Source organism: Procambarus clarkii, chromosome 15 (genome assembly GCF_040958095.1).
Source record: "Procambarus clarkii isolate CNS0578487 chromosome 15, FALCON_Pclarkii_2.0, whole genome shotgun sequence".
Taxonomy (NCBI): Eukaryota; Metazoa; Arthropoda; class Malacostraca; order Decapoda; family Cambaridae; genus Procambarus; species Procambarus clarkii.
The window spans coordinates 46270413-46297879 of record NC_091164.1 but is presented as its reverse complement, the minus strand read 5'-3'; the positions used below and the strand labels follow the sequence as shown (position 1 = coordinate 46297879).

At 46.0% G+C, this 27467-nt stretch overlaps 1 protein-coding gene across 1 annotated transcript; it reads left to right on the top strand.

Moving 5' to 3' along the window:
• Positions 1-805: 805 nt before the first annotated feature.
• On the top strand, positions 806-13033 carry LOC138365088 (uncharacterized). Its single transcript, XM_069325198.1, has 2 exons — positions 806-1164; positions 12808-13033. The coding sequence occupies exons 1-2, from the start codon at positions 806-808 to the stop codon at positions 13031-13033; spliced, it is 585 nt and encodes a 194-aa protein (XP_069181299.1).
• Positions 13034-27467: the final 14434 nt, after the last annotated feature.

The following is a 27467-nucleotide window of genomic DNA, read 5'->3' as shown; positions in this document are numbered from 1 at the left end:
AGGAATACTGGAACCTGTGTGAAGAACGTGGAGGTGGGCGGTGGTGGGCCCACCCAGCCAGGGGCCCGCCCACCCACGCCTCCTATTGCTCCCCGCGCTGACTATGTGCGCCTGGCATTCCCATCTGGAACATCCACCAACGATAAACTGAAATGGTTCGAACAACTTTCTATTAGGTTCTCCAAAACACTCCTCGATATAGTTCGACCTAGACCAACATCCCCTTACATCTTTGTATCACATAAGCAAGAAGATATCATCACTCAACTGGTTAAAGGTGAGATTGCTAATATTGTTTTCACCAGAGAAGACATCATCAATCGACCTAAAAAATTTAAGGAATATATTGTTACCAGTTTTCCCGAAGAGTATCCTCTTGATAGAGCTTATAACCTTGACGGGGTCTACAAGGCAAGACGGTTACATTAGGATGGTCACCCTCTCAACAGGATCATCATTGTTTGGAATGGCAGTGACCCTCCCCCTGAACATTACACCTTCTTTGAGACGAAGCACCTCAAGGTAACATTTCATCCCATCAAGTCCTATAAAACCTTGGGTATCCCCCCCTGTTGTTTGTTATAAGTGCCATGGTACTCATCATATCTCTCCATACTGCCGACATGACCCTGTGTGTGGGCTCTGTGCTGAACAGCACAAAACAAGGGAGTGTCCTTACAGGGACACCCCTACCCTTGAGGACGGAGAGGAAACCTCTCCTCCGGTCCGGAAGTGTCCCAGGTGTATGCGTCAAGGTGTAGATGTTTGGCATCGTGACTGCCCTCGACGCCCCGCCCTCTCTAGCATGAGCAGGACGCCAGAGGCGTCTGGTCCAGCTGCAGGAGGCACCCAGCTGGAAGCTCCTAATGTCACCTCTAGTAAGCAGTTTCCAACCCTCGACGGACTAAGGCAAACAAGCAAAGATACAGAAGAAATTAACTGGTTAAAAAATCAAATTATTGAACTGGAAATTAAAATAAAAACATTAGAGACGAATCTGCCCGGTGATAGTGAAGTGAATCATGCTAGCGATAGTGATCAAGTAAATTCTCCCAGCACCAGTAGTGATGAGAGTGGTAATGTTGCAGCTGCTGAGGCTACTTCACCTATCTCTACGGAACGTGAGTGCCAAATCCCCGTAGGGCATGGTGTTAGAGTAAGTAAGTAAGTAATTATCAAAAGAAGGCACCAAACCGGGAAGGCTATGTAGCACCATCAAATACGCAAAATAATCAGAGGGCGCTAAATATCACCAAGGATGCCAATACGAGAACAAAAACGCATAAGGCGAACGATATCAAAAGTATCCGAGTCACCAAGAATTCTATCGAGGGACAGGTGACCGCGAGGGGCGGTTGGAAAGCAAGACACACGCTCGTCCTGGAAGTCAGGACATTCAAGAAGGACATGCACGACCGTAAGAGGGACAATGCAACTAGGACAATAAGGAGCAGGGCGGCGCTCCATCAAGTGACCATGGGTTAAGCGAGTATGGCCAATACGCAACCTCGCCAGAGCTGTTTCCCACCGCCGGTTACGGTGGAAGGAGGACGGCCACGAGGAAACACAACATTTAAGAGTACGTAGCTTGTTACCAGTAACAGACAACCAAGAAGCCTGCCAACGGGTAAGGACTGAGGAATGGATAACCGGGTAAAATTCGGAATACGGAATGCCTTTACGAGAGATGGGACAAGAGCGGACAGCTTCCTTAGCGGCAGCATCCGCACGCTCATTTAAAGACACACCAATATGGCTGGGAACCCAACAAAACTCAACCGACTTAAATTTACTGTGAACGAGAAACAGCCAATGCTGGATCTCGACAACTACTGGATGAACCGGATTAAAGGACCCGAGAGCCATGAGGGCACTACGAGAGTCAACAACAACCACAAAGGAAGACTGACAACGAGAAAGCAGGAGACGAAGAGCATAGAGAATAGCATAAAGTTCCGCTGTAAAGATGCTAGTCTCCGGAGGCAAGCGACACATATAAGTGCGATCAGGAAAAACAACAGAGTAGCCAACACCGTCCGCTGACTTAGACCCATCGGTGAAGACAGAAACGGAGCGGGAGTGAGAAGAAAAGTGCTCGAGGAAAAGGCGTTTTAGAACCGTAGGAGGGGTAAAAGCTTTAGTGACACGGGTCAAGGAAGTACAAAACCGCGGAAGAGGGACCCTCCACGGGGGCAAAGAAGGAACAACACGAGGAGAAACATCAGAAATACGAACGGAGAGAGAATCCTGTAGGCGAGATAACCGGACAGAAAGAGGGAGGTGGTGAAGAGGAACAGGAACCGCAGGAGGGGTAAAAGTTAAAGCACGACAGAGGCGAGAGGAAGGATGTTGCAAGGACCGCGCAAGATAGCGAAGACAGTAGCGATCACGGCGGTCCTGGAGAGACAGGAAGCCAGTGTCAACATACAATCTAAGGATGGGAGTCGAACGAAAGGCACCAGAACTGAGGCGCAACCCAGTATGGTGCAAAGCATCAAGACGGCGAAGAGTAGAAGGAGAAGCAGACGAGTAAGCAAGGCAACCATAATCGAGCTTAGACAGGACGAGAGAGGAATGTAAAGCAAGGAGAGTGCGCCTATCTGCCCCCCAAGAAGTATGGGACAAGACCCGAAGGAGGGTAAGGGCCTTAGAGCACTCAACACGGAGGTAAGAGATATGGGGAGACCAAGACAAACGAGTGTCAAGGAATAACCCCAAAAGCTTCGCGGAATCTTTGTATTCAAGGGGATGACCATAAAGTGACAAAGAGGGACGAAGAACAACCCGTTTCCGCGTAAAAGTCATGGCACAAGTCTTAGAAGTAGAGAACTTGAAGCCATGACCTGTGGCCCAAGACGACACGGCATCAATCGCAAGTTGAAGCCGGCGTTGAAGGAGAGGCGAATCATCACCCTGACAACAAAGGGTAAGATCATCGACATAGAGAGCGGAGAAGACACCAGAAGGAAGAGAGGAAAGAAGACCATTGAGGGCAACCAGAAAAAGAGTAGTGCTCAGAACACTACCCTGGGGCACACCTTCGTATTGCTGAAAAGAGGGAGAGAGAGCGGTACCAAGGCGCACCCGAAAGGAACGACGAGAGAGGAAGCTGCGGAGAAAGAGAGGGAGATGACCACGAAGGCCAAAAGAATGAAGTTGAGATAGGATATGATAACGCCAAGTGGTGTCGTAAGCCTTTTCTAGGTCAAAAAAGACGGCAACAACGGAGGTCTTCGCAGCAAAAGCAGTACGAATATAGACCTCCAAGTTCACCAGGACATCTGTCGTGCTGCGGCACTTGCGGAAACCAAATTGAGAAGGGGAGAGGAGGTGATGGTGTTCCAGGAACCACATCAGACGAACGTTAACCATACGTTCAAAGAGTTTGCAGACACAACTTGTGAGAGCAATAGGGCGAAAGTCCTTAGGGGAAGTACCCAGAGACCCCGGTTTGCGAACAGGGAGGACAACGGCTTCGAGCCAGTCCTCAGGGACTGACGACGACTCCCAGATTCGATTATACAGACTCAGTAAATACTGAGACGTGCTCGGAGGGAGATGGCGAAGCATCTCATAATGAATACCATCGGAGCCCGCCGCCGTAGAACCGCAGAGGGCCAGGGCAGAACGAAGTTCAGAGAGAGAGAAGGGATCATTATAGGGAAGCTGAAGATGAGTGCAGAAATCTAAAGGACGAGACTCAAGGACAGGTTTACGAAGAAGGAAAGATTGGGGAAGATGAAGACCAGAGCTAACAGAAGAAAAGTGGGAACCCAGTTCGGAAGCGACCTGCAACGGGTCCGCCACAAGAGTATCATGGAGGTGAAGGACCGGTGAAACATCGGGAACGAACTTACCCGCTATCTTGCGGATACGCTTCCAGATCTGGGCCAGAGGGGTCTCGGACGTAATTGTTGAGACATAAGATGCCCAACATTCACGTTTAGCCGTACGGATGGTCCTACGGGCCACCGCACTCGCTTTCCGAAAGAAAAGAAAAGAATCGGTCGTCTGCCTACGGCGGTGCCTCTTCCAGGCTGCACGCTTACAGCGGACAGCCCGAGCACAGTCCGCATTCCACCAGGGAACGCACTTCCGTGGACCCCGAGAGGAAGAGCGAGGAATAGAGCGGAGGGCAGCGTTGAAGACAGTGTCATGAAAAAGGAGGAGAGCGCGAGAGAGAGGCAGAAGGGAGAGGTCAGAGAGAGCAGCACTGAGGGTAAATAGGGTCCAGTCTGCCTTAGCAAACTGCCACCTAGGGAAAGAGAGGGAAGGGCGAAAAGAGAAAAAGGAAACAAGGATGGGGAAATGATCACTTCCATGGAGGTCATCAAGAACCTGCCACGTGAAATCTAAGTAAAGAGAAGAAGAGCAGAGAGAAAGATCAAGACAAGAAAGGGTGCGAGTCCGAGAGTCCAAATGAGTGGGCTCACCAGAATTCAGAAGAGACAGGGAAGAAGAGAGGAGAAACGGCTCAAGGAGGCGACCCCGGGTATTCGTCAGAACGTCACCCCAAAGAGAATGACGACAATTGAAGTCACCCAGCAGGGGCACAGGCTCCGGCAAGGAGACTAGGAGGTGTTTCAAATCAGGAAGAGAGAGCGGGACACTCGGGGGGAGATAAAGGGAACAAACTGTGTACCATTTCCCCACAAAGATACGAGCAGCAGAACAATGGAGAGGCGAAGGAAAAAGTAAAGGAACAAAGGGAACATCAGCCCGAATCAAGAGAGCAGAAGAATTAGAAGCCCCAGCAATGGCTGGGGGGGGGGGAGAGAAAGGAATAGTCACGAAAACGACCAGGACGAGCACCAAGCATTGGCTCCTGGAGACAGACACAAAGGGGCGAAAACCGCGAAATCAGAAGTTGGAGTTCGAGGAAATTGGCGTAATAACCTCGAACGTTCCATTGAAGAATGGACAACGACGAGAAGAGAAAGGACAAAAACAGAGAACAAGGAAGAAACAAAGGCGAAAGAGCAACAGAGCACGTTAAAGAATATCAGGGTCGGGATCAGGGTCAGCAAAGTCAGGGTTAGGGGGCATGGGTAAACTGAGCAAAGACGGAGGGAAGGAAACGGGAGAACAGATCAGAGGTGGGCGGGCAGGGTCCGGAGGAGGAGGAGGAGGAGGAAGAGGAGGAGACAACGGAGAGGAGCAGTCACGGACAGCAGCAGGAGGAGGGGGAGTAGAAAGAGGGGAGCGCACCCCAGCAAGAGCAGCAACCGAAAGGGAAGCAGGGGCCAAAGAAACCTCCATAGCAGGAACAGGGGGCGCAAGCACTGAAACGGGAGGGGAAGAAGCAACAGAGCCAGAAGGAGGAGCTGAGGAAGAAAGCGAAGCCTTCTTACCCGCCGGGGAAGAGGAAGGAGAGGAGCCAGGCTTACGCTTCTGACTTAAAGAGACCGGTGTCCCAGCAACTACGTACCGGGCAACGGATTCCAGTGACTCAACAGGAGAAGCCGAACGAGAGCACACACGACGGCTGTTAGGAGAGCGATGGACATCCGCCCGCACCGACAGGCGGTGGGGAGAGCCGATAGATGGAGGAAGAGGATGGGAAGGAGGATCGGAGGGGGACGAGGAAGAAACAGAAGACACGACAGACCGGGTAGAAGGAAGGGGAACCCCAGACAGAGGACCAGGAGGAGGATCCTTCGGGAGAGAACCCAAAGGAACAGAGGAGGGGGCAGTGGGCGCATCAGGGTCCAAGGCCCGGAAACGGTTGTGAGTCTGAGGAAGGCGGGAAGGACGAGGAGAGGAAGAGCGCAACACGCGAGCATAAGAGATAGTAGCATAAGGCGGGAGCCGGCGAACCTGGCGTCTCGCCTCAGGAAAAGATAAACGCTCCCGGTGCTTCAGGTTGAGGACGGCTGCCTCAAGCTTGTAATGGACACACGCACGGGAGAAGGTAGGATGGGCCTCACCACAGTTGAGGCAACGAGCCTGGGGAGAAGTGCACTCCGACTTAGAGTGACCTTCGCCACCACACAAAGGACAGAGAGAGACAGTCCCGGAGCAGCGGAGGGCACCATGCCCAAACCTCCAGCACTTGTTGCAGAGCCGAGGAGAAGGAATGTACTCCTGGACAGAGCACCTGGCACCAGCAAGAATGACAGAGGGTGGAAGGGTCCTACCATCAAAGGTAATCTTCACAACCCGGAGGGGTTGACGGCGACTACCACGAGGGGGACGAGTAAACGTGTCCACCTGGAGAATAGAATGGCCCTGGGCAGCGAGGATATGTCGAATATCGTCGTGGCAGTCGCGCAGGTCCCGAACACCGGTCGCAACATGGGGCGGGAGCAAAATAGTGCCAACACTGGCATTCAACTGAGCGTTCGTCGAGACCCGAACGGGGGTCTCGCCAAGGCAGGATAAGGCAGCCAAGCGGGAAGCAGCATCCTGAGAAGGAGCAGCAACGACACGTGTACCGAGACGAGTGGGATTGAAAGTAATGGAGACATCCACGGAATCAATGAGATGTCGATGGAGGGAGAAATCGTCAGGAGGCGCAGAATCAAGAGGGAGGAGATCAAAATATTTGGCCCACGAAGCGGGACCAAACAAGGCTTGATAGGTAGCAGAACTGGAAGGAATCGAGCGAGGGCGGCCGTGACGAGGACGGCGGTGAGAACCCCCAGAGAGAGAGGGGTTAAAAGGCGCAGTAGTTACAACTAGAGAAGGAGCCGCGCCAGGGGACGAGGTAGTCACCACTGGGGGCTTGGGGCTCGACCCAACCACAGAGGAGGGAGGGGAGCCAGGGGAAGGAGTCAGAGAGGCCAAAGGAGGAGCAAGGTCGGGGCCCAATGCAGCGTAGGCTACAGAGCCCGGTCTTCCAATACGGACCGACTCGGGGGCTTGGTCGCCCACCCCACGAGCCTGAGAAGGTAAGCCAGAAGCAGCCGAAACAGGGGTTATCATCTTGACGAAAAGAAGAATTCATTCACGAATGTGCCCCCACACCCACCATGGAGCCACAATTAGAGGCAGGACACCCAACAAGAAGCAATCGCCGATCTTGTCGGGGCCTCCTAGGGGTGCGTCGTGAGTATACGCCCCACAAACGCCACCTTAAGAAACCGACAGTCCGTCGAGATCGGGTTCAGTGACGAAGTGGGGATTGACAATAAAAGGTTCCCCTCGCTCTCGACGTCGGGTACTGCAGTTCTACGGGTGCATGAGTATGCCTCCTCAAGCACCCGGGCGTCAAAATAGAAGAAGTCCAAGGGAAGAACTAGAACGAGCAAAAGGTCGGCAGGAAACGGCAAGCAGATAGGAGAAGAGGGGGGAGAAAAACGAAACAGAAGGAAAAGGAAAAGGTGCCCAGCAGAATTGGAGAGGACGGCAGCAGGAGCACAAGGCTAGAAAAGGACAGAGGACTGTCCCAAGGAGCATAACACTCCGGCAGCCGCCCACGAAGCCCCCACACGGCGACAACGAGCTGAGCGGGGAGGGGGTGGTGTTAGAGTAGTCATTGATCCCTCACTGGCACCCCAACTAGATCGTCAAGACACCCTTGATTTGGTTGGAGGTAGAGAGTTTAAGAGAACACCAACTCCTACTCAGGTTAGACGCCTCCTAGACAAAAGAACTCAGGACACACGGAACAAAATTACTTATGTTGTCCAAGTGTTTAACGAGCTTAAATGTTACCTTAATTCCCTTGATAGAGACCATGGCTTATCAAACAAAAACAATTAAGTTTCTTTCTTGGAATATTCGAAGTGTTTATCTTCGGATAAATGACGTAATCTTGTATGCTAAAATGAGAGACGTGGATTTGATCTGTTTACAGGAACCATATACGTCCACAACTATCAAGAAGGTCCCACCCAGGATACCTGGGTATATAGCATACAACAGTATTGGAACTGGTTTACTAACGTATATTAAGAGTGGATTAATCTGTAAACTAATTAAAAATCACAGGAGTGATAGTATACATTATCAAAAATTCAAATTACAAACTGCAAATAGCCATTTCCTACTGTATAATATATATGGACGATGCAGTGTACTTAAAGCAGACCTGCTACCGAAACCTACAGGTAACACAGCTATGTTATGTATGGGTGACTTTAATGCTCGTCACACTGCTCTTGGTGATGTTCAGTGTAACAATAATGGAAGGGTCTTCTGGAAATACCTTAATGATCATAATATTACTGTGTATGATACTGATAAACAGACCCATTTATTAGGGGGTAGGCTGGATTATGTGATTGGATACAGCCCAGTAGATAACAACGTCAACGTTAAGCTCATCCCAGAACTAGTAAGTGATCACTTTGCAATATATTGTGAATACAATGTGGCGGATATTAGGTCCAATCCTCATCCTAGAGTTAAAATTAACATTCCAGACAATCTTAAACAGCACTTTAAGGCTTATGTACATAAGTGGTACACTAGGTATACACCTGTCTCAGTGGACCACTTTTACAATGATCTTGTCAGTATCATTACCAGTTATTATGATACCTGGGTTAAATCAAGGAAAAAAAGAACACTCGTTCTTCCTCATGGACAGAGGATCCTTTTTTTTATTGCAGAGCTAAAGTGCTTCAGCTGCTGACTCTTATAAACGAGACAAAACAGCTGACAATTTACTTGCATTCCTTAATGCCAACAGAGATTTTCGCGAGCTTAAGGGTCAAGTTAAGAACACATATTGGGAACAATTCCTACAAGGTATCAATAGAATTACAACATTATCAGAAATGTGGAACAAAATTAAAAACATTACCAAACCTTCAGCTTCATCATACTCCTGCAGAATATGCTGACATGCTCTTAGCGCAATGGTCTAGTGTCTCAAATTTCTTCCTTACCCCCAGATATACAGCAGCATTTAAGACATACCAACTTTAACAGAAACTTTAATATTGAAATAGCACGCTCCTCACCAGATTTAACAGATCAGTTTCCTATAACCCCCTTTGAATTAACATCAGCATTAGGAAAACCTAAGCAAACTGCCCCTGGTGAGGATGGTATAACTTATAACATCTTGAGCTTACTGAATGATGTCCCTAGCCACCCTCTGCTTGACCTCTATCAAATGAGTCTCTCACAAGGTATCTTGCCAAAGAAATGGACACAAAGTCTCATAATACCAGTTCCTAAACCTAACTCTCAAAACTTCAGACCCATTTCCCTTACATCTTGCATGTGTAAAGTCTTGGAGAGAATTGTTCTGAATCGTGTCATGTTTCAGGTCAAAGAAAAACTGGCCCCAAACCTATATGGGTTCATGCCCAAGTGTAGCACACAAACATGCTTTGCTGAATATTTTGTAAACTCCCAGGATGGGACACAGGCAGCCTTTATTGACCTGAAGTCAGCTTTCGATGTAGCGAATGGCGAAATAATATTAGAGCAACTTGCTGAATTTGGAATCAAAGGTAATCTTCTGAGTTGGATAAAGAGCTACCTATCCAACAGGCGTGCTAGTGTCCTATTTAAAGGAGTTAAAAGTACAAGAACGGATGCATTCGAACTAGGCACACCTCAAGGTGGTGTCCTAAGCCCTATGCTCTTCAATATACTTATGCACAAACTCATCCATGACATACCTGTACAACCTACGGAAACTGTTATATGTTATGCTGATGATATTTGTATTATGGCACACAGTAAACCAAGGCTACAAGTGTTACTTGATGCATTCTCCAAGAAAGTAGTAGAATGTGGCCTCATAATCTCTGTTGATAAAACAAGGGTTCTTATTCCCCATTCTCTTCATGTTAACTATACTATTAATGGAGTACCCGTGGAGGCGTGCGAGTCTTATAAATATCTTGGAGTCGAGGTTAATGATACAAATCTCGTCAGCAACCTGCTCAAAAAACTAGTTGAGCGTCTTAAACTTCTCAAAACTCTTGTTGGCAAAAGATTTGGCATTAACATAAAATATGCTCGTAGTTTTTATATTGCCTTTATACGATTTGTTGTTGATTATTATGCCTTGCATCTTTTTAATTTTTCTCCTAAACAATTACAAGGCCTAGATGTAGTACAGAATGATGCCATGCGCATCATCCTGGGTTGTCCTAGAACTGTCAGAATTGTTAACATGAGAAAGGAACTAAACTTACCTTCCATTTACGAAAGAATAGTTCTACTTAGTACTATGTTTTGCGCCAAAACTTTGAAAAATAATGGTCCCCCCAGCTCTATTCAAATTAAATCGAGATCCATTCTAAACAATTCTGACTTCCCTCAATTCTGTTCCCTCAATCCGCCGCAAAAAGCTCCCTACAGTGTGTGGCTCAGTTGTTGTGCCTATAATCTTCAGAAACTGAATGTGTCTCTTAACCCTGATAAAACTGTTTCCCCTTGGAAAGATGTGGAGGTCTCTCTGCATTATACCCCCATCAGTGTAAAACAAATGTATAACACTGACATTTTGAGATGTATAACATTAGAAGCTATTGACAGTCATCTTCAAATTCTCAAACCGACTGAATCCTATGCCTTTACTGATGGCTCTGTGCAGTTAGGCACTGGTAGAACAGGTTGTGCATGTGCATTGTACAAAGGGAATGAAATGATCATGACTAGTACACAGAGATTGAACAACTGGGCAAGCACGACACAGACCGAGCTATTGGGCATTTATCTAGCCACTGAATACCTTAAGCTCAATGGTGGTGGAGTTATTTTCTGTGACTCTAAAAGTGCTCTGCAGTCCTTAAATAACCCATCACAATGTATGTCGGAAGTAGCTTGTAATATTAAATGGAATGTAATTTTTGCCAATGATAATAACTCTTGTATAAAATTTGTGTGGATCCCATCCCATGTTGGAGTTGAAAAACATGACTTTGTAGATCAATTGGCCAATGAGGCTTGTAGGAAAGAAAACATTGATTATGACTTTGGACTATCTAATGCAGTTATTAGAAACATACAAATTAAAGAAATTAATTCAGATTTAGAAGTACTAAGAAATGCCCAGAGACCTGGAAGCTGCAGTATTAAAAGTTATGACAAAATTTGTAATAATAGGTATTTGTATGGTCAGCACAGTAACCGAACCAGGCAATGTGATGTAGTCATTGCGCGAATTCGCCTTGGCTATAGACACATCTGGCAGGTTAGTGAGGCTGAGCCACGACCAGAATACTCAGATTGTAAACTCTGTGATAAACCTTTAATGCATTCACTAGAACACTATATTGATGAATGTGAAGCCGTAAAGAACTTTAGACCTCCTGCCCTCTTGTACCACCAACTGTGTAACTATTTTATTGACTAAGGTGTTCTGGACGACATCCTAACAATTTATCCAAAATTTGCTTGTCCATTTTAAAGAATGAAGAACAATTTTTATCTTTATTTATATTACTTCTAAGCTGCATTACTTATAAACCCATCCCTGCCCTTGTGTGGCAGTGCACAGTAGAAAGTTGTTTTCGCATATCCATACATTAAAACATTGATTGTAACCATGATATATATGTGTGTTCTTCAGCCTACAGTTTAGACCTATTGTCTTATGTATGACCCTCTGTCTGGAGAGTTTCTCATGAGTAGGCTGGCCGGTTTTTTTGGTTTTATAGTAAAACAAAAAAAAATTGATTGCTGGTGTTATAGAAACTTCAAAACGTTAATCGCCTGGAAAGAGATGTTGTTGTCTCAAAGAACTCAGTATATAGGCAAGACAACAACATCTCTTTCCAGGCGATTAACGATGCATAAGCAGCAGGGCTCCATTAAGGAACATATAATCTCTTCCCACAACCAGACCATCACCAGAGAAATCTTAGCAAACAACACAGAAATCATTGATAGATACAGCGATAGCAAGCGGCTTGACATCTGCGAGGCACTACACATCAAGAAGTCAACACCAGCAATCAACAGCCAATTAATGCACAACTATATTCTACCCACTTCAAGACTCCGCTCCAATATAGAGAAGCATCAAGAAATTTGGGCCAAAAGGCCCTCTGCAGTTACTTTCATTCTTACCTTCAATTTACCCAATTAATACCCATTGTTTCGTGTTCTGTCTTGTGTTGAAAGCTTTGTTCACCTCATCCAAAACCGTTGTAACATATCACCTCACCCAAAATGCGGGTATAAAATAAAATGAAAGCTGTTTAAATCATTGTAAGAACTCTGTTTAGTGTTTGCAGGTTATAGTTGTGTGTGTGTGTAAACTAAAAGTCTTTGAAAATGTAATAAGTTATTACGAAATGCGTTCAAATGTCGCGTCAGATTAGAAATAAAAATTAATTTTGGAGAACTGATTTTTCAATTACCATCAACAGTGAAAAGAAACAAGAAATATAGAGAAAATTCGTGTTAGAATTATTAATCTTACTTTTTCGGTCATATTTAATAATATATGTCTACAGGAAAGACTGCTACCAAAATATACTAATATTAATATATATATAATATATATGCATACACTGAAGGATACATACTTAAATTAGATGATTTTATATTATTATTAAAATTAGTAAATTAATCTTTAACATGATAATTAATCAGAAATATGTGTAATGTGAAATAATAATTACTAGAAACATTAAACAAGTTATCACTAAGATTAATTATAAAAATTAATTTAAAATTAATTCGTCAAAATGTCATCATTTACACGCTGAGATAGGTGGAAATGTAGAACTGAGATGTAGAACTTGCAAAGATTATATTCGTGCAAATTAATATAAGTCTGTACTTCCTAAAATGCCTGTATTATAGTGACCAATAAAAAAATATACCCAGACCGCATTGTCTTTATCACTGTAACCATCAGCATTATTTCTCTGATAATAACATAATTTGCAGGTATAGTCCACCTAGGGTTATACTCACTGACAACGGCCCGGAATTCAATTATTCTGTTTTGGAACAACTGGCTAAACTGTTCAACATCAAAAATTTTAATATAATGCCTTATCAACCGGCTAGCAATGGCCTCGTTGAAAGGCTAAATAAGAAAGACCTTGATGCACTCAGAGTAACAGTCACTAGGGCCAGTCACAAATGGGATGAACTTATGCCAATCGTCTAAAGCTCAATAAACTACTGTGTCAACTCCTCAATAGAAAATACACCTAATTTTGTGCTTTTTGGGAGAGATGATCCCATGTACAAGCTGACTGAGAAGTTTCTTGAATCTTACAGAAGTCTTGAGCATATCATAGAAAACAAGTACAAACTGAAAAACCGAGCTACAGGTGAACATATAAATGATCATCTCAGTCACATGAAATTTGTCCTCCTGACTGTTGACAATGATAACCCAGTACCTGTAAATGACAACGTAATGACTGACACCTACCATTGTGACACCACTCTGGTTTCAGACACGAACAGTGGTACCACGACACCTGGTATTCACACTTACAACCTTCTGTCCAGACCCGTTATTTTGACAGCACACAAACAACAGTCTGATACACGCTTATGCACTTGTGGTGTTCCAGTCTTTAAAGGACAATGGATGCGTTATATCAGCTCCCCAGCTTCTGACTGTCGGAATGTAGCAGAGGATGACGACGATCGTGAAGAACTAGCACCTAACGGGAGGGTGCTCTAAAGGGAGCCGGTCGGCCGAGCGGACAGCACGCTGGACTTGTGATCCTGTGGTCCCGGGGTCGATCCCGGGCGCCGGCGAGAAACAATGAGCAAAGTTTCTTTCACCCTATGCCCCTGTTACCTAGCAGTAAATAGGTACCTGGGTGTTAGTCAGCTGTCACGGGCTGCTTCCTGGGGGTGGAGGCCTGGTCAAGGACCGGGCCGCGGGGACGCTAAAGCCCCGAAATCATCTCAAGATAACCTCAAGATAACATTCATAGCTTTTATGTCTAGCTGTAATGGTAATGTTAACTACATTATAGACTAGGTCGCAAACATGTGCCTACGCACTTCTACCCTTTCCAACATACTTTAGTTAATAGTTTACGAGGGAGCTCGTCCCCATGTGTCTGTAGTTACTCAAGTAGAAGATTTCTACAATGTAATTGCCTTCCAGCTCCTTGGTCCACGTCAAGCGAGGTGTTAAGCTTCCCCACCTTCACGAGCAACAATTGCGTGTCCGACGCAATACGTCGTCAGTGGAGTGTGGCAACTGACTTCATATCTCTCAATTTACAGGTAAGCTGGTAATGTTGTCTGTAGATAAATAACCCTACAGTTTTAATGATGATCTAATGAAAACAATATTACTAACCTATTGCTTTAGTAATATATTAATCTATATTATTGTAGTATCTTGAGGCACATTCGCCTCTAATTACAATTACCCAATTCATTCAATATTCATTTACTCCAGTGAACGAACCAGCACTGAAATAATGCTTGGGATATATTAATCTTTTTGCATGCAACACCCAATTTTGGGTGAGAGGATTTGACTCATAATACAGTCCCTTTAATAATCAATGCATTAATAATTAAAATATCCATAGTAAATGGAGTAAAGTTCATGGAGTAAAATATCAAACCACTTGCTCTACCCTGTTTTCCACTTTTTTTTTCTAAAAAAATGTGGTGGTCCTTCGTAAGCTATCGAAATCAATTCAATTAATTGATTTACATGAGTCAAGTTTTCCAACATCATGATCCCTGCATCGACTTCTGATCTACTGCTTCAATCACTGCCTCTACCTGCAGATGGACCTACTGCCTCCAGTATGCAAAGACGTTTAGCTAGTTAGTCATGATGCTCCATGGATAGCTTAGTTTTTAGAATTATATTTATACAATGTACCCTATATTCATGCATGTCCGAGTAGGTGTTGAACGTCTCTCAAAGCTTGTTTAAGGCCACCGTTGATAAGTGTACATAAATATTAGTTAGGTACACAACCAGGAAGTTTGTCAAGCAGGATGTCGAGGACGCCGATGATAGAATGCTGAGCAATTTTGGACGCACCTGGTCGCACATGTGGTGACCCTCATTCATCGACAGCATTTTGCAAGCACTCAACTCAGCAGCAGTTGTCAACAGCAGCAGGTGGCAACAGCAGCGTCAAATTACGCTCAGATGTGCATCTTGTCCAAGTGCAAATAGACCCCAACAGCCAGACCATCTTGAGCAACAGAACTGTACAACCACTCACTCGATAGCTAGTATGTGGTCCGGTAGATGATATTATATATTTTCACAATTAAAAGAAGAAAAGGACAAAGCTGTTTGCACTAACTTCCTCCCCACTACAAAAGAGCTAAAACACAGAACCACAACCCTTAATACATTGGATGAGTGCGTGTGCACAATAAACTACCGCTCAAGGATGAGTGTCGGTGCCAAATAAACTACCACTCAAAGGATGAGTGCGTGTGCACAATAAACTACCGCTCAAGAATGAGTGTCGGTGCCAAATAAACTACCACTCAAAGGATGAGTGCGGGTGCACAATAAACTACCGCTCAAAGGATGAGTGCGGGTGCACAATAAACTACCGCTCATAGGATGAATGAGTGTGCACAATAAACTACAACTCACAGGATGAGTAGGGGTGCACAATAAATTACTACTCACAGGATGAGTGCGGGGTGCACAATAAACTACTACTCACAGGATGAGTATTGGAACACAATAAACTCCCGCTCACAGGATGAGTGCGGGACCACAATAAACTACCACTCTAAGGATGAGTGCAGGTGTTCAATAAACTATTGCTGACAGGATGACTATTGCTGACAGGGAGTACAATAAACTGCCGCTCACAAGATGATTGAGGGGTGTACAATGAACTACCGCTCACAAGATGAATGTGGGTGCATAATAAACTTCCGCTCAGAGGATGAGTGCAGGTGCACCAAGAAATACCACTCAAACGATAGGTGTGGGTGCACAATAAACTACCGCTCACATGATGAGTGCGAGTAATTAATAAACTATTGCTGACAGGATAAGTGAGGGTGCACAATAAACTAACGCTCACAGGATGAGTGTTGGTGTACAATGAACTACCGCTCACAGGATGAGTGCTGATGCACAATAAACTACTGCTCACAGAATGAGTGCGGGAGTACAATAAACTACCGATCACAGGATGAGTGCTGGTGCATAATAAACTACTGCTCATAGGATGAGTGTGGGTGCACAATAAACTACTCCACACAGGATGAGTGCTGGTGCACAATAAACTACCTTTCACAGGATGAGTGCAGGTGTACAATAAACTACCGCTCACAGGATGAGTGTGGGTGCACAATAAACTACCACTCAGAGGATGAGTGCAGGCGCACAATAAACTATCGCTCACAGGATGAGTGCTGGTGCACAGTAAACTATGGCTCACAGGAAGAGACCATGTGCACAATATACTAACGCTCTCGGGATGAGTGTGGGTGCACAATAAACTACTGCTCACAGGATGAGTGCTGGTGCACAATAAACTACCGCTCACCGGTTGAGTTACGGTGTAAAATAAACTACGGCTCACAGGATGAGAGCTTGAGCGAAATAAACTACCGCTCACAGGATGAGTGTGGGTGCAGAATAAACTACCGCTCACAGGATGAGTGCGGGTGCACAATAAACTACCGCTCACCGGATGAGTGCTGGTGCACAATAAACTAACACTCACAGGATGAGTGCTGGCGCACAATAAACTACGGCTCACAGGATGACTGCAGTTCATAATAAACTAACGCTCACAGCACGAGTGCTGATGCACAATAAACTACCGCTAAACAGGATGAGTGCGAGTGCATAACAAACTACCTCTCACAGGATGAGTACAGGTGCACAGTAAACTACAGCTCACAGGATGAGGCTAGTGCACAATAAACTATGGTTCCCAGGATGAGTGTAGATGCACAATAAACTACCACCACAGAATAAGTGCAGGTGCACAATAAACTACTGCTCACAGGATTATTGCGGGAGCACAATAAACTACCATTCACAGGATGAGTGCAGGTGCACAATAAACTACCGCTCACAGGATTAGTGTGGGTGCACAATAAACTACAGCTCACAGGATGTGGTCGGGTGCATAATAAAGTACCACTCACAGGGTTTGTACAGGTGCACAATAAACTACTGCTCACAGGATGAGTGCTGGTACACAATAAACTACCGCTCACAGGATGAGTGCGGGTGCACAATAAACTACCATTAACAGGATAAGGCTGTGCACAATAAACTACCATTAACAGGATTTTTGCTGGTGCACAATAAACTACTGCTCACAGGATTAGTGTGGGTGCACAATAAACTACAGCTCACAGGATGTGGTCGGGTGCATAATAAAGTACCACTCACAGGGTTTGTACAGGTGCACAATAAACTACTGCCCACAGGATGGGTGCTGGTGCACAATAAACTACTGCTCACAGGATGAGTGCTGGTGCACAATAAACTACAGCTCCAGAATGAGTGAGTGTGCACAATAAACTACCGCTCACATGTTGAGTGTTGGTGCACTTTAAACTACTGCTCATAGGATGAGTGCAGGTTCACAATAAAATACTGCTCAAGGGATGAGTGCGGGTGCACAATAAACTACCATTCACAGGATGAGTGCAGGTACACAATAAACTACAGGTCACAGAATGAGTGCTGGTGCACAATAAACTACTGCTCACAGGATGAATGCGGGTGCACAAAACACTACTGCTCACAGAATGGGTGATGGTGCACAATAATCTACTGCTCACAGGATGAGTGCTGGTGCACAATATACTACCGCTCACAGAATGAGTGAGTGTGCACAAAAAACTAGCGCTTACAGGTTGAGTGTTGGTACACATTAAACTACTGCTCACAGGATGAGTGCAGGTTGAGTGTTGGTGGACTTTAAACTACTGCTCACAGGATGAGTGCAGGTGCACAAAAAAATACTGCTCAAGGGATGAGTGTGGGTGCGCAGTAAACTACCTCTCACAGGATGAGCGCTGGGTGCACAATAAACTACAGATCACAAGAGGATTGTGGGAGCACAATAAACTATCAGTCACTGGATGAGTGCTAATGCACAATAAACTACGGCTCACAGAATGAGTGCGGGTGCATAATAAAATATCGCTCACAGGATGAGTTCGGGGTGTAGAATAAACTGCTGCTCACAAGATGAGTGAGGGGTGTTCAGTGAACTTCCTCTTACAGGATGACTGCGGGTGTACAGTAAATTACCGCTCACAAAATTCATGCGGGAGCACAATAAACTACCGCTCAATCTATGAGACCGGGAGCACAATAAACAATGACTCACATGATGAGTGCGGGAGCACAATAAACTACCGCTCCCGCAATGAATGAGGGTTCACAATAAACTTCTGCTCACAGGATGAGTGTGTGTTCAGAATAAACTACCGCTCACAGGATGATTGCGGGTGCACAATAAACTATGGCTCACAGGCTGAGTGTTGGTGCATAATAAACTATACAGCTTACAAGATAAGTGCAAGTGAGTAATAAACTACGGCTTACATGATGAATGCAGGTACACAGTAAACTACCACTCACAGTATGAGTGCTGCTGCACAATAAACTATCGTTCACAGGATGAGGTCGAAAGCACAATAAACTACGGTTCACAGGATGAATGTGGGAGCACAATAATCTACCATTGACACACAATAAACACACAATAAACACAAACTGGTGCACAATAAACTACGGCTCACAGCATGACTGCCGTTCATAATAAACTGACTACCGCTCACAGCATGAGTGCTGATGCACAATAAACTACCGCTAAACAAGATGAGTGCGGGCGCATAATAAACTACCGCTCACAGGATGAGTGCAGGTGCAAAATAAACTACCGCTCACAGGATGGGTGCAGGTGCTCAATAAAATACCGCTCAAAGTATGAATGCGGATGCAGAGTAAATTACTGCTCACAGGATGAGTGAGGGTGCACAGTAAACTACCACTCACAGGATGAGTGCGAGGTGCACAATAAACTATCACTCGAAGGAAGAGTGCCAGTGCACAATTAACTACCGCTCACAGGATGAGTGCGGGTGTTCAATAAACTACTGCTGACAGGAGGAGTTAGGGTGCACAATAAACTACCGCTCACAGGATGAGTGCGGGGTGTAGAACAAACTACTGCTCATAAGATGAGTTCGCGTGTACAATAAACTACCGCTCACAGAAAGTGTGCGGGAGCACAATAAAGTACTGCTCACAGGATGAGTGTTGGTGCACAATAAACTATCGCTCACAGGATGAGTGCCTGAGCACAATAAACTACTGCTCTCCCGATGAATGAGGGAGCACAATAAACTTACTCTCAAAGGATGAGTGTGGGTGCACAATAAACTATCGCTCACAGGATGAGTGCGGATGCATAATAAATTACCACTCACCTAATGAGACCATGTGCACAATAAACTCCAGCTCTCAGTATGAGTGTGGGTGCATAATAAACTACCGCTCACAATATGAGTGTTGGTGCTCAATAAACAATGGCTCATATGATGAGTGCGGGTGCATAATAAACTACCGCTCACAGGATGAGTGCACGTGCAGAGTAAACGACAACTCACAGGATGAGTGTGGGTGCACAAAAAAATACCACTCAAACGATAGGTGCTGGTGCACAATAAACTACCGCTCAGAGGATGAGTGTGGGTGTTCAGTAAACTATTGCTGACAGGATGAGTATGGGATTACAATAAACTGCCGCTCAGAAGATGATTGAGGGGTGTACAATGAACTACTGCTCACAAGATGAGTGCATGTGTAAAGTAAACTACAGCTCACTGGATGATTGCAGGTGCACAATAAACTACGGCTTACAAGATGAGTGTGGGTGCATAATAAACTTCGGCTCACAGGATGAATGCAGGTGCACAAAAAAATACCACTCAAACGATAGTTATAGGTGCACAATAAACTACCGCTCACAGGATGAGTGCGGGTAATTAATAAATTATTGCTGACAGGATGAGTGAGGGTGCACAATAAACTCACAGGATGAGTGCTGGTGCACAATAAACTACCGTTCAAAGGATGAGTGCTGGTGCACAATAAACTACTGCTTATAGGATGAGTGCTGGTGCACAATAAACTACCTTTCACAGGATGAGTGCGGGTGTACAATAAACTACCGCTCACAGGATGAGTGCGGGTGCACAATAAACTATCGCTCACAGGATGAGTGCGGGTGGACAATAAACTACCGCTCACAAGATGAGTGCAGGTGCAAAATAAACTATCGCTCACAGGATGAGTGCTGTTGCACAATAAACTATGGCTCACAGGATGAGTGTAGGTGCATCATAAACTACCAATCACATGATGAGACCATGTGCACAATAAACTAATGCTCTCAGGATGAGTTTGGGTGAATAATAAACTACCGCTCTCAGTATGAGTGCAGGTGCACAATAAACTACGGCTTACATGATGAAAGCGGGTGCACAATAAACTACCTTTTACAGGATGAGTGCGGGTGCCCAATAAACTACTGCTCACAGGATGATTGCTGGTGCAAAATAAACTGCCTTTCACGGGATGAGTGCTGGTGCACAGTAAACTAACACTCACGGGATGAGTGCTAACGCACAATAAACTACGGCTCGCAGGATGACTGCGGTCCGTAATAAACTAACGCTCACAGCATGAGTGGTGATGCACAATAAACTACCGCTAAACAGGATGAGTGCAGGTGCATAACAAACTACCTCTCACAGGATGAGCACAGTAAACTACCGCTCAAAGGATGAGGCTGGTGCAAAATAAACTACTGCTCACAGGATGAGTGCTAGTGCAAAATAAATTACCGCTCACTGGATGGGTTCAGGCGTCAATAAAATACCGCTCAAAAGATGAATGCGGGTGCACAGTAAATTACTGCTAACAGGATGAGTGAGGTTGCACGTTAAACTACCGCTCACAGGATGATAGCTGGTGCACAGTAAATTACCACTCAAAGGATGAGTGCGGGTGCACAATAAACTACCACTTAAAGGATGAGTGTGGGTGAACAGTAAACTACCACTCACAGGATGAGTGCTGGGATGAGTGCAATAAACTATCACTCATAGGATGAGTGCTGGTGCACAATCAACTACCGCTGATTGAAGTGAAGTGACTGATAGTCAACTACTGCTGACTGAAGGTGTAAGGGTGCACAAGAAACTACCGCTCACAGGATGAGTGCAGGGTATAGAATTAACTACTGCTCACAAGATGAGAGAGGGGTGCTCAATGAACTACCGCTCAAAGGATGAGTGCGAGTATACAATAAACTACCGCTCACAGGATGAAAGCTGGTGCACAATAAACTAACGCTTACAGGATGAGTGCTGGTGCACAATAAGTAAGTAAGTAAGTAATTATCAAAAGAAGGCACCAAACCAGGAAGGCTATGTAGCACCATCAAATACGCAAAATAATCAGAGGGCGCTAAATATCACCAAGGATGCTAATACGAGAACAAAAACGCATAAGGCGAACGATATCAAAAGTATCCGAGTCACCAAGAATTCTATCGAGGGACAGGTGACCGCGAGGGGCGGTCGGAAAGCAAGACACACGCTCGTCCTGGAAGTCAGGACATTCAAGAAGGACATGCACGACCGTAAGAGGGACAATGCAACTAGGACAATAAGGAGCGAGCAGGGAGGCGCTCCATCAAGTGACCATGGGTTAAGCGAGTATGGCCAATACGCAACCTCGCCAGAGCTGTTTCCCACCGCCGGTTTCGGTGGAAGGAGGACGGCCACGAGGAAACACAACATTTAAGAGTACGTAGCTTGTTACCAGTAACAGACAACCAAGAAGCCTGCCAACGGGTAAGGACTGAGGAATGGATAACCGGGTAAAAGTCGGAATACGGAATGCCTTTACGAGAGATGGGACAAGAGCGGACAGCTTCCTTAGCGGCAGCATCCGCACGCTCATTTAAAGACACCAATATGGCTGGGAACCCAACAAAACTCAACCGACTTAAATTTACTGTGAACGAGAAACAGCCAATGCTGGATCTCGACAACTACTGGATGAACCGGATTAAAGGACCCGAGAGCCATGAGGGCACTACGAGAGTCAACAACAACCACAAAGGAAGACTGACAACGAGAAAGCAGGAGACGAAGAGCATAGAGAATAGCATAAAGTTCCGCTGTAAAGATGCTAGTCTCCGGAGGCAAGCGACACATATAAGTGCGATCAGGAAAAACAAGAGAATAGCCAACACCGTCTGCTGACTTAGACCCATCGGTGAAGACAGAAACGGAGCGGGAGTGAGAAGAAAAATGCTCGAGGAAAAGGCGTTTTAGAACCGTAGGAGGGGTAAAAGCTTTAGTGATACGGGTCAAGGAAGTACAAAACCGCGGAAGAGGGACCCTCCACGGGGGCAAAGAAGGAACAACACGAGGAGAAACATCAGAAATACGAACGGAGAGAGAATCCTGTAGGCGAGATAACCGGACAGAAAGAGGGAGGTGGTGAAGAGGAACAGGAACCGCAGGAGGGGTAAAAGTTAAAGCACGACAGAGGCGAGAGGAAGGATGTTGCAAGGACCGCGCAAGATAGCGAAGACAGTAGCGATCACGGCGGTCCTGGAGAGACAGGAAGCCAGTGTCAACATACAAGCTAAGGATGGGAGTCGAACGAAAGGCACCAGAACTGAGGCGCAACCCAGTATGGTGCAAAGCATCAAGACGGCGAAGAGTAGAAGGAGAAGGAGACGAGTAAGCAGGGCAACCATAATCGAGCTTAGACAGGACGAGAGAGGAATATAAAGCAAGGAGAGTGCGCCTATCTGCCCCCCAAGAAGTATGGGACAAGACCCGAAGGAGGGTAAGGGCCTTAGAGCACTCAACACGGAGGTAAGAGATATGGGGAGACCAAGACAAACGAGTGTCAAGGAATAACCCCAAAAGCTTCGCGGAATCTTTGTATTCAAGGGGATGACCATAAAGTGACAAAGAGGGACGAAGAACAACCCGTTTCCGCGTAAAAGTCATGGCACAAGTCTTAGAAGTAGAGAACTTGAAGCCATGACCTGTGGCCCAAGACGACACGGCATCAATTGCAAGTTGAAGCCGGCGTTGAAGGAGAGGCGAATCATCACCCTGACAACAAAGGGTAAGATCATCGACATAGAGAGCGGAGAAGACACCAGAAGGAAGAGAGGAAAGAAGACCATTGAGGGCAACCAGAAAAAGAGTAGTGCTCAGAACACTACCCTGGGGCACACCTTCGTATTGGTGAAAAGAGGGAGAGAGAGCGGTACCAAGGTGCACCCGAAAGGAACGACGAGAGAGGAAGCTGCGGAGAAAGAGAGGGAGATGACCACGAAGGCCAAAAGAATGAAGTTGAGATAGGATATGATAACGCCAAGTGGTGTCGTAAGCCTTTTCTAGGTCAAAAAGGACGGCAACAACGGAGGTCTTCGCAGCAAAAGCAGTACGAATATAGACCTCCAAGTTCACCAGGACATCTGTCGTGCTGCGGCACTTGCGGAAACCAAATTGAGAAGGGGAGAGAAGGTGATGGTGTTCCAGGAACCACATCAGACGAACGTTAACCATACGTTCAAAGAGTTTGCAGACACAACTTGTGAGAGCAATAGGGCGAAAGTCCTTAGGGGAAGTACCCAGAGACCCTGGTTTGCGAACAGGGAGGACAACGGCATCGAGCCAGTCCTCAGGGACTGACGACGACTCCCAGATCCGATTATACAGACTCAGTAAATACTGAGACGTGCTCGGAGGGAGATGGCGAAGCATCTCATAATGAATACCATCGGAGCCCGTCGCCGTAGAACCGCAGAGGGCCAGGGCAGAACGAAGTTCAGAGAGAGAAGGGATGGTGCACAATAAACTGCTGCTCACACGATGTGGTCGGGTGCATAATAAACTACCGCTCACAGGTGCACAATAAACAACTGCTTACAGAATAAGTGCTGGTACACAATAAACTACTGCTTACAGGATGAGTGCGGGTGCACAATAAACTACTGCTCACAGGGTAAGGCTGGTGCACAATAAACTACTATTCACAGGATTTGTCCTGGTGCACAATAAACTACTGCTGACAGGATGAGAGCTGGTGCACAATAAACTACTGCTCATAGGATGACTGCGGGTGTTCAATAAACTATTTCTGACAGGAAGAGTGAGTGTGCACAATAAACTAACGCTAACAGGATAAGTGCAGGTGTAAATTAAAGTACTGCACACAAGATGAGTAAGAGTTGTACAATGATCTACCGCTCACAGGATGAGTGCTGGTGCACGATAAACAACCGCTCACAGGACGAGTGTGGGTGTATAATAAACTACCTCTCACAGGATGAGTACAGGTACCCAATAAACTACTGCCCACAGGATGAGTGCTGGTGGACAATAAACTACCATTCACAGGATGAGTGCAGGTGCACACTAAATTACCGCTCACAGGATGAGGCTGGTGCACAATAAACTACTGCTCACAGGATGAGTGCTGGTGCACAGTTAACGACCGCTCACAGGATGGGTGCAGGTGCTCAATAAAATAACGCTCAAAGGATGAGGCTGGTGCGCAATAAACTACTGCTCACAGGATGAGTGCGGGTAGACATTAAACTACCGCTCACAGGATGAGGGCTGGTTCACAGTAAACTACCGCTCAAAGGATAAGTTCGGGTGCACAAATAACTACTGCTTACAGGATGAGTGTCGGTGCACAGTAAACTACCACGCACAGGATAAGTGCGGGGTGCACAATAACTACCGCTCACAGGATGAGTGCGGGTATTCAATAAACTGCTGCTGACAGGAGGAGTTAGGGTGCACAATAAACTATCGCTCATAGGATGAGTGTGGGGTCTAGAATAAAATATTGCTCACGAGATGAGTGAGGGGTGTTCAATGAACTACCACTCAAAGGATGAGTGCAAGCATGCATTACACTACCGCTAACAGAATGTGTGCGGAAGCACAATAAAGTACCTCACAAAGGATGAGTTTGGGTGCATAATAAACTACCGCTTAAAAGATGAGTGCAGGTGCACAATAAATTACTGTTCACAGGATAAGTGCGGGAGAACAAAAAGCTACTGCTCACACGTTGAATAAGGAGGCACAATAAACTACCACTCACCGGATGAGACTATGCGACAATAAACTACCGCTCTCAGGTTGAGTGTGGGTGCATAATAATAAACCGCTCAGAGTATGAGTGCTGGTACATAATAAACTACAGCTCACAGGATAAGTGCTGGTGTACAATAAACTACAGACCACAGAATGAGTGCGGGAGCACAATAAACTACCTTTCACAGGATGAGTGCGGGTGTACATTAAACTTCCGCTCACAGGATGAGCGTGGGTGAACAATAAACTACCACTCACAGGATGAGTGCAGGTGCACAATAAACTATCGCTCACAGGATGAGTACTGGTACACAATAAACTATGGCTCACAGGATGAGTGTAGGTGCATCATAAACTACCACTCACATGATGAGACCATGTGCACAAAAAACTAACGCCCTCAGGATGAGCGTGGGTGCATAATAAACTACCGCTCACAGTATGAGTACAGGTGCACAATAAACTACGGCTTACATGATGAGTGCGGGTGCATAATAAACTATTCCTCACAGGATGAGTGCAGATGATCAATAAACTTTGGCTCGCAGAATGAGTGCGGGAGCACAATAAACTACCGTTAACAGGATGAGTGCTGGTGCACAATTGTTACGGCCCTCTCGGGACGCAACTGGGTCCTTACTCTGATGTTGTTAGAGGAAGATATATATATCCGTTCCCAAGCCAGTAGTGGCTATCAAGGGATGTGATCCGTGACGCAAGTAACTTAAAGGGAGTAGGGAAAGAAAGTTAAGAACTTAATATTATAATTAACACCATCACCGATTAAATATATAAAATAAAAGAGTGCACAAGGGGGAGGGGTATTAACACTTTACAAGGGGATTAATCCACAATCGATGTCTTCTGCTGAAGACGCTGGTGCCATAACTCTCGGTGCCGAGTCCTTGGTGCTTTCTTCGTGGCCTCACAACGAATTCTCCAAAGAAGTTGAGCCTACCCTGGCCACAGGTCAGCCAAAATACAGGTCCACTGGGGGAACCGCCGTGGAGGCCGTCAACCACACGTCCAGCTGGTCTGCTGGCAGGTTCTGAGCCAACAAGGCTGGTACGGCCACTCCACGAACGATAAAAGGGGAACGCCCTAGACAGGAGCCTCGTGTGACACCACAAATCACTCTCCTGTCTTCAGTACCCCAGTGGATGATCGTCTCCAACAGTCTGTCCCGGGTAAATCCTTTTACTGCCACTCCACTGGCAGGCTAACACACCACAGTGTTCTTCCGGGGGGACGACGTCAGAACAGCTGCAGCAAAGTTCAAGGTATGGAGACTGGCTGCCTCGGGTAGACTGACTCGACTCCCATCACAGTAGTCCCAGGTCGACTCTGTAAGCAGACACGTCATCAATAACCGGGACACTAAAACACCTCACTTACAGGCTCAGACACAAACGCCCGGCACATCCACTTCATAGATGGCGTTGTAGTCTGAGCACCACCTCACCAGAGGTCAGCAGCGGCGGTGTGGAGCGCTGAGCAGGACTGGAAACTGGCCCTTGTGGCCGGTATTCGCCGTCCTCACCTGGTGTCGTCGTCCGTTTGGCGGGGGTTTCGGGAGCTGACCCACAGATGGCGCGTTCGTGACTGCTCCGGGATCGGATGCTGGATCCGGGTTCGTAACAACAATAAACTACCTTTCACAGGATGAGTGCTCACAATAAACTACCGCTCACCGGTTGAGTTCGGGTGCACAATAAACTACAACTCACATGATGAGATCTAGTGCGAAATAAACTACCGCTCACAGGATGAGTGTGGGTGCAGAATAAACTACCGCTCACAGGATGAGTGCTAGTACACAATAAACTACGGCGCACAGGATGACTGCTGGTGCACAATAAACTATGGCTCACAGGATGAGTGTTGGTGCACAATAAACTAACACTCCCAGAATGAGTGCTGGTGCACAATAAACTACGGCTCAAAGAATGATTGCTGGAGCACAATAAACTACCATTCATAGGATGAGTGAAGGTGCACAATAAACTACAGCTCACAGAATGAGTGCTAGTGCATTATAAACTACAGCTCACAGGATCAGTGCTGGTGCACAATAAATTACCGCTCACATGATGAGTACAGGTGAACATTAAACTACTGCTCACAGGATGAGTTTGGGTGGACAATAAACTACCGCTCACAGGAAGAGTGTAGGTGTTCAATAAACTATTTCTGACTGGAAGAGTGAGTGTGCACAATAAACTAACGCTCACTGGATTAGTGCATGTGTACATTAAACTACCGCTCACAAGATGAATAAGAGGTGTACAGTAAACTACCACTCACAGGATGAATGCTGGTGTACAATAAACTACCGCTCACCGGATGAGACCATGTGCACAATAAACTACCGCTCTCACGATGAGTGTGGGTGCATAATAAACTTCGGCTCACAGTATGAGTGCAGGTGCACAGTAAACTACCACTCTCAG

Coding starts and splice junctions, on each gene's coding strand:
- LOC138365088 (XM_069325198.1), top strand. CDS start 806: ATGAGCAGGACGCCAGAGGCGTCTGGTCCAGCTGCAGGAGGCACCCAG. Junction 1,165..12,807: donor CATGGTGTTAGAGTAAGTAA/GTAAGTAATTAT, acceptor CATAATTTGCAG/GTATAGTCCACCTAGGGTTA.